This window comes from Lepidochelys kempii, chromosome 14 (assembly GCF_965140265.1).
Source record: "Lepidochelys kempii isolate rLepKem1 chromosome 14, rLepKem1.hap2, whole genome shotgun sequence".
In the NCBI taxonomy this organism is placed as follows: Eukaryota; Metazoa; Chordata; order Testudines; family Cheloniidae; genus Lepidochelys; species Lepidochelys kempii.
Window position 1 is genome coordinate 17,825,958 of NC_133269.1, and position 13,292 is coordinate 17,839,249.

A 13,292-nucleotide genomic window follows, 5' to 3' on the forward strand; every position below is an offset into this window, starting at 1 on the left:
TTTAGATATAAAATTGAACTTAAACATACTCCACAAGTTATCATCATCCAATACTTGTGCATAGGTAAATGAAGGGGCATTCTGGAGGTAGCTCTTGCTCTTTTTGTTGAAACACTCGTGATGAAACTAGAAGCTGAGGAGATCTAAAAAGAAACCCCCCTGGATAATTCAGAACTACACTGTGTTGCTGCTGGGCATCATTTACCCTCTCCGATCTTTCTCCTTTAATTTCTTTAGGGTGCTGTTCTAGGCATTTTAGAAATAATGCTACATCATGTCAGGAAAAACACTGGCATCTGGAGTCGATGTGATCTCTGCTTGGTCAGTAGGTTGAATGAAACCACACTTCTAGTCCCCGCAAGCCGTGTATAGCGAATGGTGATAAGAATAGTCCCTGCAGGGGGACTGGGGAGGTGGATTGTGAGGGGAGAAGGAAAGAAACTCTATAGAGTATCCCTGGTGTATAATCTCCAGGACCCAAATGTCCATGGTGATCTTGTTCCAGGTGTGGGTGAAGAGGGTAACATGACCTCCAAAGTTGACAGGGGAAGGCGTAAGTGTCATGAACAGTGGTGAGCAAGTCTCAACCTGCATGTAAAAAATGGCCTTTGGCCTGAGGCTGGGAATAAGCAGAGGCTGTGGAAGTAGGAGCTGCCAGTGGTTCAGGTGGACACTGATAATATGGAGCATCTGCAGGGGGTGGTTGTGGCCTGAAGGGCTGTCTCTGGTTTCTTCTCCTGGGGGCTGAAGTGTAATGGACTTTTCGTTAAACAGGTGGGACCTGTCGAAAGGAAAGTCTATGGATAGTGTTTTTGACCTCTCTAGAAAAGCCTGACAATTGGAGTCCCTTTGCATGACCAGGCCTGTGTGGCCAAACTTCTGGATGCAGTATCTCCGGCATCTACTGCAGCTGGAGAGTCAACTTTGTCACTAGTTTTCCTTCGACCAGAAAAGCTTGGAATTGGGCTCGGTCTTCCACTGGGAGTCCGTAAATCTGGCGTAGGTGTTGAAATTGTATTTTGTTAATAAGGCTTGGTAATCAGCTAAATGAAATTGCAGACCTGCAGAGGAGACGACCTTCCTACATAGGTCCTACATAGGTTCCTACAACAGAACTTTCATGCCTCTCTAGTTCTGGATGGAAAAGATGAGCAGATATTGCACTTTGCTGACATACGTGCTTCACCCAGGTGGTACCGGCACCACTGATGCTTGTCACTATTGGAGAAGGAATGAGGGCAGGAGATGCAACTCTTCAATCTTGGGACTCTGGGCATAATCCCAGGACCGGGGAGGATTGTCCCCCGAATGGGGGTTGGGGAAACTTATCCTATACCTACTATAAACATACGCTAACTAAAACTAATAAACTACATATAAAATCTATTTACAACAAGTTTACTTTACAGATTATGCACTGAAAAAGAGGACATGATTCCAATTCAGGCCATGAGACAGCAAGGAGGAACTGGAAAGGCATTGATCCACATTGCTCTTTATACTCTCAGTCAGGAGCACAAGGGAAACCACTGTGCATGTGTGAGTCAGTGGACACTGCTCTGAAGAATGTCCGGACTCGGGTGTATGACGTGTATGTGTACCCATGTGTGGAATACACATAGGGACCAGCACTTGAAGAAATAGTACAATTATTTATTCATACACTAGTATTTATGTAAAGGATTATAGTACATTTTCTAACTACGCAGATATGAGATCTGCATGATGCAGAGCCATGAATTATTATATATAAATGTACAAAGTAGACAATATTAATTTCAGTGTCACTCTAATGTTGGCACAACACAAATAAAATACTGGATGCATCAGAATCTCAACTATAGCTAAATAACTTCTTTAAGCCTACCTGATTAGCAGTGTAAAAATAATTTAAAAATGTTTAAATTCCCCTCCCTTAAAAACACCTAAAGTCATTAAATAGTTAATTGAGTATTACTCATATACACAAATAACTGAAGTTTTAGCTTGAACAAAGACTACTTTCTGACAGCTTTCCAGATGATAAAGGATATAATTCAACATTACTTAATGTGATAAAAAAACATCCCGTCATCTCTCACTCCCTTCAAGTTCCACAGCCTCTTACCGGACATAGCTTCGAGTTCCACTGCTCAGGATACCAGGAAACTTGCTTCAATGATAATTATGATTCACAATCTAGGCAAACACCCACAAGTGACTATGATAGCTCAATCTACGTTTTAAAGTCCTTGCAGGTCCTACTGACAGCTTGGTTATAATTCTGCTCTGCGCATTATAGTGTTCTACTAGACTGCTTTCTTCGGACAATTTACATATTAGGTCATAGCATGACCACAAACAACAACTAAGCTACCTTTAGTTTGGTCCATTTTCCGAAGCTATGGACCCCTGTTGAGGTGTACTAAAGTCCAATGACTCAGTGTTTTAGAGAGGATCCCTCTTCATTCTGGAGTAAAACTTATGGGGAGAGGGATGGAGAAAGGTGAAAAGAATATTTATATATAATAATTTTTTTCCAACCCTCTCTTGGCTGATTTTAGGGATATACAAATCCATCTTCTCTTTCTGCTTGATCCTGTAGTGAAGTCACAAATCAGGTTTTCATGACGTCAATTTGTTGCCATGGAAAGAATTGTGATTTCCTGACTTTGGCATTATGACTTCACTGCTGTGTCAAGTAGGAGAAAAGGCTGGGTTGTGTAGAGAGCAAAACCAAACAGATATAGTATTTAAACATAATAAGAAATCTCCTGGAAAACATGTAGATTTATATTTAAGCCTGAGAGTTTTCAACAGTATGAAAAGTGGTAAGTTTCCAATAAGAATCCAGGAATCTCCAAATTCTGACTTAGCGGGCCAAAAATGTCTAGATTTATGGTGGAAGTTCAACAGTAGCAGCAAAGCATGAACACTATCAGATCCACCTTTCATCTGCACATAGGTAGTACAGACAATTCTCTACCGAAAAAAACCCCCAGTATATACAAAACACAGGAATAAGACAAGTATCAGAGGGGTAGCCATGTTAGTCTGTATCCATAAAAACAACAAGGAGTCCGGTGGCACCTTAAAGACTAACCGCTTTATTTGGGCATAAGCTTTCGTGGGTAAAAAACTACTTCTTCAGATGCATGAAGTGAAAATTACAGATTATGCTTGTATCTGTAATTTTCACTTCATGCATCTGAAAAAGTGGTTTTTTACCCACGAAAGCTTATGCCCAAATAAAGCGGTTAGTCTTTAAGGTGCCACCGAAAGCCTTGTTGTTTTTTAGGAATAAGACAGTTAGTTCAAATGTTTGGAAGGAAGGGAAACAAAGTGACTACAGAGGTGCAAAGTGTTTGTGTGACTTTTGCTCTACCTCCACTCTTGAGAAGATAGCGATTAACATCTTGTATGGTGGTATTAATGGTAGGCCCAGTCGGAACACTTCCAGGAGTGACATCTGGGTCATTCTCAGGGTCAATATTCTGCAGTCCTTTCCATGGCACTCCAGGATGAAATTCTATTTTAAAATAGCAGAAGCAAGAGTCTATGAAATTACTATCCTTTGCTCTAAGCTCCCACACAAAAGACAGACACTGATTCAGTAAATAAAACCAACACTTAGATTCAGTGACATCAGTATTTTTAAGGTAATATTTTTGTGTTTTGTTACCTGGTGGCCAGTTAATGCTGGAACCATTGGAGATTTTATCACTATCAGTTTTGGCACGTGACCAGCTGTGAGGAACAGCTACAGGTGGACTGGCTGGTGAATCACTGTTTTGGATCAGATCGTACCGTCCATAAGAGTCATCAATGGAGGACTTTCCTGAAGGACCAATACTTAGACCTCCAGGAATAGCACCTGAAATGATAGAAGGGAAAAAAATAATTTGTATGGGGGCAGGACTCATTCTTTGGCTGCTCCTTTCATCTTTATTATATTTTATAATTTTTCTTGTCCTTAAAACTTTCCAAATTTTAAAATTAAGTAATGTAATTAAAATATACATACAGTAAGAAAACAAACAATTATTCAAGATTTAACACAGTTCAAGATAGTCTCTCTTGGCACTCCCAGGATCTGAATCGGATGAAAACCTCAGTAGCACATCATACTGTAAGTTAGCTAACAGCAATTCAGAGATCTCTGTCAAAAACAAGCTCAAATGGATAAGGTGATTCTGAATAGGAATTAGAAAACAACAAGTTAATGTGGGGATGTAGAAATAGTTGCAGGCTAACAGCTATCATCGAAGTGAAATGATTTGTGCTGCTAATGACAAAGAAGCAGGACACAGTAATCTTAACAGAGCACAACTCTGAGCAGAGCTGGGAATTTAGTACTCAAGATTTTGGAGGTGGAGTTGGGGAAGGAATTTAAAACGCATTACAGTTAGGGCAAAGGTGATGCAGCTCTGTTCTGAGGTACACTGGCAATTCTGTGAGGGATGTTTGCGTAGTGCCTGCCACATTAAGGCTGGTTCTAGTTGGTGCTATTATTCACTCATTTTTCTGAACTACATTCGCCAAACCAAAAACATTTTTAAACAAAGCTTTGATGGAAGGATCCATGTTCTGCAACCATAATGAGACAGCCTATACCATAAGAAGTTCTTTAAAAGTATTAATTTAATAGTTTATAATCTGAAAGGGTATTTTGTATGAGCTCTTATAATAGAGAATGCCTGGAAATTAGGTTGCTTTGCCAATCTGACCATCATGTCCTAAGAGTACTAATTGATAAACGTAGTTGACATACCATGCTTGCTAGAATTCTGGTCAAGTGAAGAAGCAGCACTAGATATATTATCCATGGAGTTGGGGTGTGTCCACTGAGGAAGGCGAGACTGAGACTGAGAAGTATCCTTCACTGACAAACCACCAGTCATGTCCATGCTGTTTACATTCATGTTCGGATTCAGTCCAGCTTAGGGGAAGCAGGTAGGTTGTTACATATTCCTAACATTTATACTCCCCCAATCCCCAACATTAATTCTTGGTGCTTAATGTCCACACAAATGAGTTATTGAACTTTAGATTTCAGATAGAAATAGTTCTGTATATACTGTATGTCAATTTATCACATGCTGGTCTCAGCCTGCTGCTCAATAAATTCTACTCCTCTAAAAAATATCACCCTTTTGTTTCTGCTAAAACTCCCACTAACTTCAGATAAAATTAAACCATTGACAATGAGAAAAAGAACTCACCGTAGGGATGTATTTTAATGCCATCGGCATTTCCACTTTAATTCTTCCTAGTTGTCTCAGAAAAGGCATTTTGCATTAGAATTCGAAATTAAAACAAGCAAGGAATTTGCAACGTTCCATCAGTGACAGATCATTCTGGTCAACTTTCCAAAAAATCCTTGGATTTTTTGGGCTACCACTGTTTTTTAAAACGATTAACACCTCAGCAACCAATTGCATAATACTGATTTGTTATTCTTTAAGTTGCTGCTCTTCTACTCAGAGTCACGTTTAATGTATTTAAAAATTATAATAAAGACTAAATGATACATTTTTATAATCAATACATAGACAGTATTCTAGGGAAGAACTTTTCATCTTTCCAAGATGGGGATCTTTAGATTTTCAGGAAATGATTCTGAAAGTTAACAGATCAGACAGTGCTGAGCACCTTTCAAGTTTAGGCCCTTCATATACTTATAAGCACCTTTTTGACCTTGTGGTGGTCATCATCCTAGTACCTAGCATACACTAATATACCTTTTCAGCTAACCTGTAAGATAAGTAAGTATCATCAACCCCACTTTACAAAGATTAGATAGAGGCACAGATAAATTACGTTATTTGCCCTACGTCACACAGGAAGTCTCGCACAGATAGAAATAAAATACAGATCTCCTGAATCCCACTCAATTGCCTTGCACACAAGACCATCCTTAATATCCTCCTGGTGCAAGTTTTAGTGAAAACCATATAGTTCAGTTAGAGTGGAACTGGTTCACAATCACGCTACATTCTGCTGACAAAAATAAACACATTGACATCTAATGCACTGTAATCCAGCTTAAAGAGGAGGGCAATTGCAGTGCTGGAAGGGCATTTTCTGTAAGAGATCCTTGACTTTGGAACTCCCCCCCCCCCCCCCCTTTGGTGCACCAGAATCAAGAATTAGCTTTCTAAGTACGCTGCTAAGTTCATAATTTCTTTCAGGCTTTTGGGGGAGTGAGTTGAGGTAGGCTATTATGACGACTAGGTGTAGGGCTACTACAGTGATGGGGATAAATTATTGTAATTTTGTGTAGCAACTCAATATGCATTTTGTTAACATGCTTCTTGTAGATTCTCTTGTATTTTATATTTTTAGTACTGTAATGCACCTAGAGCAGTGGTTTTCAACCTGTGGTCCATGGACCCCCGGGGGGTCCGCAGACAATGTCTAAGATTTCCATAGAGGTCCACACCTCCATTCAAAATTTTTTAGGCTTCCACAAATGAAAAAAGGTTGAAAACCACTGACCTAGAACAAAGGATAGGTGCTCAGAAGTTGAAATAATTAAACATATAAACACTATCTCCTCTCTTTTGTAAGTGGAAGCTTAAATGAAAGAAACTTACCAAGAGGGTAAGGAGCAAAGGTGTTAGGAGAAGACTGTTGCTCTTTGGTCTGCAGGTCAGGTAGGCCGGGAGCCTGGGGATGAGGTGAAAAGCTATCCATGGCTGATTTGCCTGCAGAGGGGTGCAAAGATAGATGTGGAGGGGGAGGCTGCTGCTTCATAAGCAGGGCCTGAGCCAGCTGGCGCTGGTGCTGCTGGATCTGCTGCTGCATGTTATTGATTGTACGTGCAACCTGTCACCAAAGATTAAAAACAAAAAACAAAAAACAATCAACAAAAGCTAGATAGTACAAAGGTGCACAAGCCATGCTGCCCCAGTTTCTAAATTGAATCAACACAACATCCAGCCCTTTGAAACAAAGAATTAACTGAATTAAGAGTTCAACAACATTCTTTCAAAAGTGAGGAAAGTAGAACTGCATTCAGTAACACTGGTACTCTTCTCTTTCAATATAAATCCATGCAATACAGTTTGGTTTACTTAATGCTACTCTAACTCATTTCGAGTAATGAACTAGAATCTTTATAGGCAGCTGAAACCAGAACCTAATGTTGAAATCAAAGTTGGCAGGTTAAACTTACTTGCTGCTCCTGTTGTCTCATAGGTCCGGAAACATTACGCTGAGCCTGTAACATCTGCTGCTGGATTTGTAAACGTTGGTACGCCTACAAGTAAGAAACAAGGAAGGTCAAAAGTCATACATTAAAAAAAACCTAACATCCTTGTTTAAAGTGTGTTTGTAAGTTACAAAATATAAGGAAAGTGTTAGTCCTGTACTTAGCGGGGAAGGAGAGCTAATAATGGCTGACATCAAGAAGGGTGAGGTGTTTAATGCCTATTTTGTTAAAAAGGTAAATTACGACAAGATACTTAATACAATTAATATTAACAAGGGGAAGGAACACAAGCCAAAATATGGAAACAACAGGATAAAATCTATGTAGATAAGTTAGATGCACTCAAGTTGGCAGGGCCTGATGAAATTGATCCAAGGGTACTTAAGGACCCGGCGAAACAATCTCACAGAATTGTGAGACAGACGTGGTAGATTATCTAGGAGAACTCATGGAGGACGGGTGAGGTTCCACAAGACTGGAGAATGGCAAAAGTAGGACCTATCTTTAAAAAGGGGAACAAAGACTACTGGAGAACTATAGACCTGTCAGCCTAACTTCGATACCTGGAAAGATACTGGAACAAATTATTAAATAATCAATTTGTAAGCAGCTAGAAAATAACAGGGAGATAAGTAATACCCAACACGGATTTGCCAAGAACAAATTATGCCAAATCAACATAATTTCCTTCTTTGATAGGGTTACTAGCTTAGTGGGTGGGGGAGAGGGAGCTGTAACCATGATATTTTGATTTTAGTAAGGCTTTTCACACAGTCCCAATGGAAATGTGGTCAACATGAAATTACTATAAGATGGGTGCAAAACTGGTTGAAAGACCGTACTCAAAGAGCAGTTATCAATGGTTCGTTGCCAAATTCGGAGGATGTATCTAGTGGGATCCTGTAGGGGGTCTGTCCTGGGTCTCGTACTATTCAATATTCTCATTAATGAAGAGTCTGTTTATTAAATTTGAGGATGTCACCAAGATGGGAGGGATTGCAAGCATTTTGAAGAATTTGAATTCTAATCCTAATGACTGTGACAAATTAGAGAATAAATATGAAATCAACAAGGTGGAATTCAATAAAGACAAGTACAAAGTACTACACTTTGATTTTTCCTTCCTAAGGCACAACTACAAAATGGGGAATAACTGGCCTGGCAGTAATTCTGCAGAAAAGGGTCTGGGGGGTTACAGTGGATCACAACTTCAAAATGAGTCAACATGATGCAGTTACAAAAAAAAAAAAAAAAGAAAAAAGTCTAACGTCATTCTTGGGCTCCACTTGGCCCCATGTGGCATCAGTAAATCCCACAGATAATCTGCCATTAAATAATAAACCTGAGATTTGAAAGGAGAACGAGGCCAGCCCCGTCCTTGTGTGGATGCGAGCGGCACAGTTATGTTCCTGCCACTCTTGGTGTTTGATCTTCTGTGTGGGACAACATAGTGGCCTTATGACACTTATACCGTAACATTCTTCACTGTGTCAGAGCCCCATTATGATGAACTAATGCAATGTTATGATCTATCTAGAGATTTACGCATGAGATTGGGGCCTCCTGAGTTCTCTTCCTATCACTGTTTTGGCACACAACATCTCCATGCCTTAATTTCCCGTTTGGTAAAATGGGGACAAAAATACTTATTTCTTGGGGGTGGGGGTTGTGAGCCTTACTTGCTCAACGTATAAGCAATATATTATAATGTATAGCTATATTAAGAGGAGTGTCATATTTAAGATATAAGTAATTGCCCTGCTCTACTTGGCACTGGAAAGGCCTCAGCTAGAGTCCTGTATCCAGTTATGGGCATCACACTTTCAGAAAGGCGTGGACAAATTGGAGAGAGTCCAGATGAGAACAACAAAAATGAGAAAAGGTTTTGAAAACATGACCTATGAGGAAAGGCTAAATAAACTGAACAGGTTTGCTTCTTGAGAAAAGACGACTGAAGGGGGACCTGATAATAAACATTAAATATGCTAAGGGCTGTTATAGAAAAGATGGTGACCAATTGTTCTCCATGTCAACTATAGGTAGGACAACAAATAATGGGCTTAATCTGCAGCAAAGGAGATTTAGGATTAGGAAAAAACTAACTATAAAGACAGTTAGGTACTGGAATATGCTTCCAAGGGAGGCTATGAAATACTCACTGCTGGAGGTTTTTAAGACTAGGTTACACTAACACCTGTGAGGGATGGTCTAGGTTTACTTGGTCCTGCCTCAGTGCAGAGGCTGGACTACATGACCTCTTGAGGTCCCTTCCATTTCTACATTTCTATGATTCTAAAAATGCAAACTGAAATATTCTTGCTTCCTGAAGAAGGTTACTGCAGCAAAAGTACATTTTCTGGTTAAAAAGAACTTTTGAAAGGATAAATATATTTTTGCTTTAAGTATATTGATTTTTTTAAAACGCAATTCAGCTAATAAAACTTAACTGTTGATAATGAGTAGGACTCTCAGCAATTATTTTTCACTTAAAGATGGGAATGAGAGTTTCTCTGCATGATTCATAAAACTAGAAATGAAAAAGTTAAGGGAAATTATGAAAACTATTTATCCAAACAATAATGTGAATTAATGTTTTTCAGTGCTGTCCAAACAGACTGGTAGAATTCTGGCATTTGGTCAGATTAAAACAAAATAAAATGAAGTCATACAGGACCAGGTTCTGACATCCTTACATCAAGTAGTACTTTACTCCAAAAGTTGTACCACTGATTTCAGAGGGACTAGTTGAGGAAAGTTTCAGGGCTGTTTTTTCAAGCACCATCCTGCTCAGTTATTAAAGAGTGTGAATCTAATTTTCCTCCTTAAAATTGAGAAAGGCAGTCAGAGATTAATAGTGGTAGCAAAGATTCTAACCAGGGACGATTTCCGTAAGTGAGTAAAAGTACAGTGATAATAGAAGAAATTTTTAAAAATAAATCAGCAGTTTTAGTCCTTACAACAAACAAATAAAACTCTATGGCTACAGAAAAATCTATAGCTCCCAAACAATATTTGTAAATAAGACGTCACCAAGCCACATATTAGTAGGGCTATTTGAGAGCATGCTATACAGTACACACATCAAAAACGGAGACAACTGACTTACTAATTACAGCTACAAGAATGAAAAGGACTAGTGTCCTTAGTATTAAATGACAATACAGAAAATTAGTCACTGTAACAATTAAGGAGCATTAGGAAAAACAAAACATGCTTTTACTTCTTGAAGAATACGTAACTTTCAAAGGAATAACTATCTTTAAAAAAAACAAAACAGTAGCATTGTACTTTCCATTTTTAAAACTAAGCTGGCACTTCTCTTATTTTAAATGTGATGTGCAAATCTGAAAAAACGTCTTCAAGTCTGATTTACATCTCGTTTGCTGTGCCTTTTAACTCACCAGCTGCAGCTGATAGAGCTGGTTCAACATCGTCATATGCTGAGGATTAATTGGCGAGGTTAATAGTGCAGGGTTGAGACCAATGTTTTTTGCTGCAAACTGCAAAAGCTGTGCTTGAACCTGGGGAACAGAGAATACAGCATATCAGATTTAAGCGCAGTATGTTCACTGTTAAAACTGCCCACTATGTAAATAGCCAGTAAGAGCCACAAATCATACACAAAATAAATTTGCAATTAGATGAGTTGTCACCAGTTTTAGAAGCGCTATATCAAATATAAACAACAATAACCACAATCAAATCTGTTTTTCTGATGGATGCAGAAACAAAGAAAATAAAGAGTTTTTTAATGGTGTTTCTGTTATCAATGCTGGTCCAAATCATCTGGTCATGTTACTTCATTATTTAGAATTTTTTTCATATTGAAAATGTTCTTACTCAGTATACAGTCGCTATGAAACAAAGATGTGACAGTTTTTTGTGCTATGCAATTCAGTCTAACCTGAGGGGATAGAAACTGAGGCACTTGAGCACGAAGACTAGGCTGGGATGAGTTAAGAGGTTGCACTGGCGGTTGCTGCGGCTGTTGCATGGTCCTGGCTTGTGCTGCTCCGCTATTGCCAAACATACCCAGATTGCCACTCGGTATCTACAATATGACAAAGAAGATGGTCTTATTTCGATGCAACATTCCACAGACTCCATGACAGTGACATGCTTGTGCTGCCTTTTATTCTCAAAGATCATGATAAGCATAGACAACGAAATGATCACATACAGGCTTATATCTATTTTGTGGCAAGTTTTACTGAAGATGTGGTTTAGAAACAGGCTCGTAAGTAATAGCTATAAATCCAAGACAGACATTCCAAGCCTGCTAAAGTTTTGTACAGTTCTTTGAGTGGCACCAGAAGGTTGAATATTTTCCAAAATAAGTCTGCATGACTCTAGGATGTCATCCAAGAAACGAATAATAAAATCATCTGCCAAACACATTTCTGTGTCCATGAGAAGGGGCAAAGAATGAAATCACTAAAATCCTATCACCACACATGACTGAATTTTCTAAGTAGTGTCCATGTAGCCCCAATACACTTCTGTTTTATAAAGCTACTGGCAGGGCTTTGAAGCTGTGCTCCGGCTCTGCTCCAGCTCCAGGCAAAAACCTGCAGCTCCACTGCTCCGGAACTGCTCCGCGCTCCAGGCTCTGCTCCAAAGCCCTGGCTACTGGTAATGTATCTGATATTAGTGTAGTCACTGTTCCCAAAGGTGTGCCTAACGGGTTGTAAATGCTGGAGAGCTACTGCTGTCAGAAAAGCAGAAAAGTGGTTAAGCATACTCCACCATGCTCAAGCTACCTTTTTATAGTCAATGCCACAAGAGAATGCTACAAGATTTTTCTATATTCTTCTCTCTTTTCATGATCAGCCATAATTTATGACCTCACAAACATTCATAGTTATAAATGTTCACTCCACTTACTTTCCTTTCCCCTCCTTTCATTTTCAGTCCCTCAAATCCTCTTCCAACAAGGCAGATAAGAAATGATTCCCACCCTTTAGTCTGCTAGACATGCTCACTAAAGAGATATGCAAGATCTTTCCCCACACATGCAAAAGCTAACAGTCTTATCTCAGCAATTATGGTAGAAAAACTTGATATAACTCCAGCCTCATCACAAGGTTGTATCATCACTGAATAATCAAGCCAGTGAAGGCTAATTAGAAGAAAATTTCTGTTTTAAACAACTATTCTGGCAATCAGCAATGCCTTAAAAATACAGAAACACTATATCAGTCATTTATGGTTTAGTCAAATATACCCTATATATTTTAAGTTCCTTGTACTTCAAAATACAATGTCCAGTATTATAAATCTGTAGTGCTGCATTCTCCTCTCAATGGATGCATGTAAGTTTCAGGTTACAGCAACTACAGTTAAACAGCAGCTGTTAAAGTGAAATGTTTACAATGACATTTCATATGAACAAAATTTGTTCATATTTGGAAATAGTGGTTTAAACTGAAAAAGGGATGAGAAATTCCTCTAGTAGTGAGTTCAAGAGAGCCGAAATTCAAATTGTGATCTCTCCCAACAGCCTTACCTGTCTAGAAGAATTCAAGTTTTGCATGCCCAGCCCTGAGGCAATCCCGCCCAGGGTCTGATTAGGGAGTGCACTGTTTGAAAGGGGGAGCTTCAGGCTTGGTGAAGGCAAAAATGGTGAAGTAGTGGGCTCTTCCACTAGGCCGCCATCCTGATTGGAGAAAGAAAGGGTGAGCTGTGTGCCGTGTCCACAAGCAGACAGAGCACCAAACAGTTTCCCATGGGGATATAAATGGGCATGGATGAATAAAAAAAATCAAAATATTAAAAAAAAAAAGGCATGAGTAATAGGGAATGGAAAGTATGGGGTGGAAGAAAGAAGAAAAAGAGAAACAGGATTAAGGTACTGTTCTTTTTTACTTTTTGCACATTGCAAATGTACAGATGCATGACCATTCTCATTTCCCATCCAGAATAATCAGGAATTGGTGCTTATGTTAAGTTTAAAATCTAGTATGAACATGGTAAAACAAATTCCATGGCCTTGCAGGCAACTTCAACCTCATGAATCAGACCACTGCCATACAACTGCTTTTACAACTCACTCTATTCTCTCCTCTCTTGGCACCAGGACATTAAACAGTGGAAAGAGTAG

General features: G+C 39.1%; 1 protein-coding gene across 11 annotated transcripts in view; it reads right to left on the reverse strand.

Moving 5' to 3' along the window:
• Positions 1 to 13,292, reverse strand: part of TNRC6C (trinucleotide repeat containing adaptor 6C) — a 204,436-nt gene that overhangs the window by 19,016 nt on the left and 172,128 nt on the right. For 6 of the 11 annotated variants that reach the window (XM_073311080.1, XM_073311086.1, XM_073311083.1 and 3 more), the window contains 8 exons: positions 12,699 to 12,872; positions 11,097 to 11,243; positions 10,594 to 10,713; positions 7,157 to 7,240; positions 6,576 to 6,807; positions 4,751 to 4,918; positions 3,662 to 3,853; positions 3,365 to 3,508 (listed from right to left, as the gene is read on the reverse strand). In XM_073311080.1, coding sequence (XP_073167181.1) covers positions 3,365 to 3,508; positions 3,662 to 3,853; positions 4,751 to 4,918; positions 6,576 to 6,807; positions 7,157 to 7,240; positions 10,594 to 10,713; positions 11,097 to 11,243; positions 12,699 to 12,872 — 1,261 coding nt within the window. Of the gene's footprint in view, positions 1 to 223; positions 2,461 to 3,364; positions 3,509 to 3,661; positions 3,854 to 4,750; positions 4,919 to 6,575; positions 6,808 to 7,156; positions 7,241 to 10,593; positions 10,714 to 11,096; positions 11,244 to 12,698; positions 12,873 to 13,292 lie in introns of those variants that run through there. The other 5 variants (XM_073311087.1, XM_073311084.1, XM_073311081.1 and 2 more) reach the window with 3 other exon arrangements.